The 4,946-nt window shown below is 45.7% G+C and overlaps 1 protein-coding gene across 1 annotated transcript; it reads left to right on the top strand.

Moving 5' to 3' along the window:
• Positions 1 to 936: 936 nt before the first annotated feature.
• On the top strand, positions 937 to 4,656 carry LOC119099066 (cytochrome c oxidase subunit 5B, mitochondrial-like). The gene is made up of 3 exons (XM_037222116.1): positions 937 to 1,095; positions 3,760 to 3,833; positions 4,197 to 4,656. The coding sequence occupies exons 1-3, from the start codon at positions 1,014 to 1,016 to the stop codon at positions 4,413 to 4,415; spliced, it is 375 nt and encodes a 124-aa protein (XP_037078011.1). The 5' UTR covers positions 937 to 1,013; the 3' UTR covers positions 4,416 to 4,656.
• Positions 4,657 to 4,946: the final 290 nt, after the last annotated feature.

The raw sequence follows: 4,946 nt of genomic DNA, 5'->3' as shown, positions 1-4,946 counted from the left end.
TTTTGTGCGGGAACGCGTGCTTCGTGTCCCGCCTGTTATGTTTTGTATCGGAATATATGCCAAGCGGAATGTATTTGGTGTTGCTTCGGTGAACCTCACTTTCACAAAGCCATGTCCGTTATCAAGAAACATAAACCCTGGAAATACGCTCAATAATGTTGCCAGTGTGCAGCAAGCTTTTCATCCAAGGAACCATCCATTTTAATCCACGTGACCGCTTGGTAGATTTCAGCGTCTGCTGGCAATGAGTGACCTGTAAGCGTAGCTAGCGTTGTGTATTGGTTGGGAAGATGCGTTGTCACCGCAGTCGTCCCCCGCTCCCTAAATCCAGGAGGGAAGAAACGGTACTGACGCACCTACGTAGAATGTACTGGTCGCGCGTTCAGCGCGCAGTCTTTCCGACTGAGCAGGGCGGCAGAAGCCCCAACACATTGCAATAAGTAGTTGGGATGAGATGCTGACTCGGCACGCTCCATTGAGCTAGGTGTTTTTAAACAAACGACCGAAGTTATTTTCTTGACAGGTGGTAATACTGAATAATTTTCTTGGCAGGTGGTAACAATGACTTCATTTAAAGGAGAATACGTAGAAATTAAGTTCCCACGGTGAACGATTCTACCCTTCACGTATGGTGTTCACCTTTCAATAACGTTCTAAGGACATAGTACATTTCAATATGAAAAAGCAAAAAGCACCTAAAAGGACACAGTGCTTTCCTTATACCGATTACATCATTGTAACCGAGTTAAACGCAACTCACTCATTTTCTTAATGTTGATGACAATAACAGAACAAATGAAAACAGATATTATTTTCCTGACATTTATCCACCTTAGGCTGGAAACGCATATTCCTTGAATTTCGCTGTCTAGCACCCACCATCAGCTAGTGAGATAGTGATGTGGAATATAATTTTCAGATAGAGAGGCGGACCATTTTCCTTACCTCGGGGAAACTGTGGCCGCGGCGGTGTCTGGGGGCCGTCCGTTGTGAAGACACTTGGATTTTGCAAAATGGCTCTGAATTCTGTCCGCCGGGGAATTTGCCTCTCCACCCGAAGATATCTCAGCGTATCAGCCACACAATGTGACAAAAGTAAGATATTGCTATTTCGCCAACGTCTGTCGCAAATGTCTGCCGCATGAGCGCCGCATGGTGTCGAGAAGATGATGTCGGGATCAATTGGCATGTTTTACGCCATTTTGATAGTTTCTAAGTTCCGTTAGTTGAAAATTGCTCTTAGATGACTGTATGCCACAAAGTGACAAGTTAACGGCATGATGGGGTTGTGACTGGGTGCACTACATGTGTGTTCCCCACTGTTGCATAAGGGTGTTACCCACTTATTTATTCTTTTCAAATGAAGTGCTTCAATTCTTGGGTTCAGTTTTTATGAAGGTAATGGCAGGCAGGCAGGCTGGCAGACTGACTATAAGAATGCATTGTATGCTACACTTCTCCAGCATAGCAGTGACATTATAACAGAAATTGCATCACATGTATGATGTAAAACTGAGTGCTCAAAGTTTGGGGCATGGCTGCCACCAATGTCAGAACATTGTCAGCCCATGTTTCAGGGAATTATGATGCTCCAGAGGTTATTTGAGGCTAAACTACTTCAGGAATATTTGGCAGGCAAAAGTGATTGAATTTTTGCTGCAGTTTGACCTGGCCTGGCTTTACCTACATGAGCTCAGGGTCCAGAATACTGGTGTCACATAGGCCTGTGACACAGAAGATGGCTTTTTTAGACTGGCCAGGCAGTACTTGAAATAGGGACACATTAGATATTAATTAGAAAAGTGTTCCACATTTATATGAGGTGTTAATTGGAATAGCCATGTTGAGGACCTTTTGGTGCTGTTCACATCCCCTGCTCTTCATGAAACTTATAACCCTTCTTATTTTTGAGCTACATGCCAGATGAGAGTATTTCAAAGTCACCTCAACATTTATGATGTAGCAATGTCATTCAAATCCTGGCATTCCATAAATGATGCTGTGATCAAGGCCAAGATTAATGTAATTGCTAAGGCATTTTTACCTGGTGTTGGTGTGAGCAATTTCCTGATAAGTGAATATCAAGTGACTATCCATCACTGTTTTGCAAGGTAAGATATGTAATCAAACCATAACATGTCAAGGAGCATTATTAACAGATATTTGTGCTGTCTCAACAGTCTTTTCTACTTAAAAAGCATACCAATAGCTATAACTAAGCTTGTTTTGTGGTACCTGATGCTTTTTCCAATATCTTCAATTATAAAACATTCCCTTTAATACTAAAGAACCCCTCAAATGAGGGACAAAATTTTGATGACTCCTGCATACATCATTAATATTTGTCCTGTAGATAACATTGATGTTAGTCATGCAACACCCGAGCTATCTGATCTCAACAGCAGAATATTAAACCAAGCATAGTTATGCAAGCTTTCAATGGTTATACCAGGCACACAGTTCAATTATACACTAATGCATGACAGTAGTTCTCAGTTTGGCCACCAATATACCAATGCTTCCCATGTTAGAAGGCAATTTAGCCTTGATCCAACATTCCATGGAGCTAGGAGGCAGAGGCCTTGTTAGGTTTAAGTTTATGTTTTACCCTGACCCAATATCCAGAGGTGCAGAGCCCTTCCTGTTAGGTTCAGGGCAAGCTTTGGCCCAGCCCATAGTCCAGCAGTGTAGGTCTGCAAATTAGGTTATTTAGCACTTATGTTTTCTTATATACTTTTAATTTACTCTTTTACAATGTATCTTTTTACCATTCACCCATATTTTTTGTTTTGTTATTTTTCTTTTACAACCAGCTTGGCCCTGTTTGACTTGGCGGGTGGCTAATGATGACTAATTTTATTAGATTAAATGTACAGTAACTAGGCGACAACATACCAGCAGTATGGTGGTCTGGAAAAGGCTGGACAGCAAAAAAAGCAACAACATATAGTTGACCATGACAAGTATTATTTTCAACATAATTATTGCTTGCCTAATAATGAATTTTCAACATAATCATTGCTTACCCAATGATGGTCTCTCACCATGATTATTGTAGTCAGATTATGTATCTGGATGTAAATTGCCAGCTGATTGTGGTAATTGCAACAAATTTCAACCTTTCTGAACTGGAAATTGTAGTGCCCAGCAAAGCATTGGTAACCCATGCAAGGAAATAGGTGTCAAGGCACTTGCAAAGTTGTGTATATCAGTATCTGTTATGAGTAGCTCTGAAAGTAGTAGAGTTGGTAGGTTTTGGCACCTTCCATGACTTTGTGCAAGTATTGACATCTTAATGCATTTAATTTGTGAAAATAGCCTGCAGTGAAGAAGGACATAAAACATGTCATGCAGGTCCAGTGAAAGAAAAACAAGGGATATTGTTGATGCATGCATTTGCTTATAAGTTATCACAGTCATTGCATTTGGTTGGCAGCATGTTGTTCTTTTCTAGCCATTGCTGATACAGACTGAAAAATGATGCACTTAAACATTGAGGTCATTTGTAGTACTTGTACACCCACCATTTTCCTCCTGGAGGGTTGCAACCATCATGTGCTCACTAGTTCATAACCACAAGTTGTATATTGTATGTACATGTTCCTACCTGGTGTCATTGCTTTTTTGTGTCACCAAAAGTAATATGTGGTACCAAATTGTCTCAGCTAAAAAAGCTGCCTCAGTTTGTTGCAACCAGCAGCATGCCTGGTGTTGGGTGTCAGCTCTCACAAGCGTCACGCGCGCCTTCCTCTGTTGCAGTGATGCCGGACCCGTTCGAGCACGCGACCGGTTTCGAGAAGCAGGAGATGCTCGCCCGGCGGGCGGGAAACAATGTGAGTTGGGCAGGTGGTCTGCGAGTGGTCGGCATTGGCCGTCGCCCGTGTGCGCGTGTTGCTCTGCTTCCCGCAACGCCACCTTACGTGCTCGGCTCAGCTTGCTTCACACCGCTTAGTTGGTCTGCCGGGTCGGGTCACGTGCGAGACGCGTTCGTTGATTTATGTACGCCGTTGTCTGGAAAGATGCTAGTTACAAGGTACGTTTCTGTTCACGTCAAATGCTGTTGCCATTGTCCTAAATCGCCCGTGAGTACCACGCGTCTGCCGGTCACTCCGCCCATTATGCCCCCCCCCCCCCCCCACCCTCGCCGCCATCACCGCTATCGGCCCGATGACTAACCATGGTTCGTTGCCCGACAGGATCCGTTCGACATGGGCCTCTACTACCGCGGCGCCGGCACCAAGGACAACCCGAACCTGATCCCGTCGCGGTTCGAGTGCCGCATCGTCGGCTGCGTGTGTGAGGAGGACGCCACCTGCGTCAACTACATGTGGCTGAAGGCCGGCGAGCCCAAGCGCTGCGAGTGCGGTCACTGGTTCAAGCTGGTGGAGGGCAAGCCGCTGCCGGCGCTGGAGTAGCGGCGGCTGCGGTGGCAGCGTGTCCGGGAGGAGGCGCCGCGCGGCCCGGGCTCCCCCGGGCCCGCGGCCACTGTGAGGTGTACACAAGCGAGACATGTGGTGTGAACGAAATATAGTCTTATTGCGTGTAGCTGGCGGTGGCCCGGCTGTCGGCGACTTGTGTAGCCGGCGCAGCCGAGCACGTGTTCAGCAGAGCCGTGGTGTGAGTGTCACCGGGAATACACGATGATCGGCTCTTGTACGTGATGGTATGGCACGAACAAGGATAAAAGACAAGCTACGGATACCAAGCTGTGAGTACTACATAAGACCACTGTCAAGCATGCAGAGAAAGTGGATGCGAGAAACCACCGTTTTCCTAATGGCTTCGGATTCGGTGATGTCATTCCCACAAGCCTAGGCTTTGCACCATTTTCCACGGCTTGCCCCGATTTCGGCTTTGTGCAAATTGAAACGTTTGGCTTTGGTTGTCATTTTTTAAATTGCAGCTTCGGCGTCAGGGCGCAGGGGCGCCGATCCGGCATTTGCCGT

This window comes from Pollicipes pollicipes, unplaced genomic scaffold, assembly GCF_011947565.3.
Source record: "Pollicipes pollicipes isolate AB1234 unplaced genomic scaffold, Ppol_2.1 Scaffold_4740;HRSCAF=5597_pilon_pilon_pilon, whole genome shotgun sequence".
NCBI classification, from domain to species: Eukaryota; Metazoa; Arthropoda; class Thecostraca; order Pollicipedomorpha; family Pollicipedidae; genus Pollicipes; species Pollicipes pollicipes.
The sequence above is the reverse complement of the archived record's forward strand: the minus strand, read 5'-3'. Positions and strand labels throughout refer to the sequence as shown.

Coding starts and splice junctions, on each gene's coding strand:
- LOC119099066 (XM_037222116.1), top strand. CDS start 1,014: ATGGCTCTGAATTCTGTCCGCCGGGGAATTTGCCTCTCCACCCGAAGA. Junction 1,096..3,759: donor AGCCACACAATGTGACAAAA/GTAAGATATTGC, acceptor CCTCTGTTGCAG/TGATGCCGGACCCGTTCGAG. Junction 3,834..4,196: donor CCCGGCGGGCGGGAAACAAT/GTGAGTTGGGCA, acceptor GTTGCCCGACAG/GATCCGTTCGACATGGGCCT.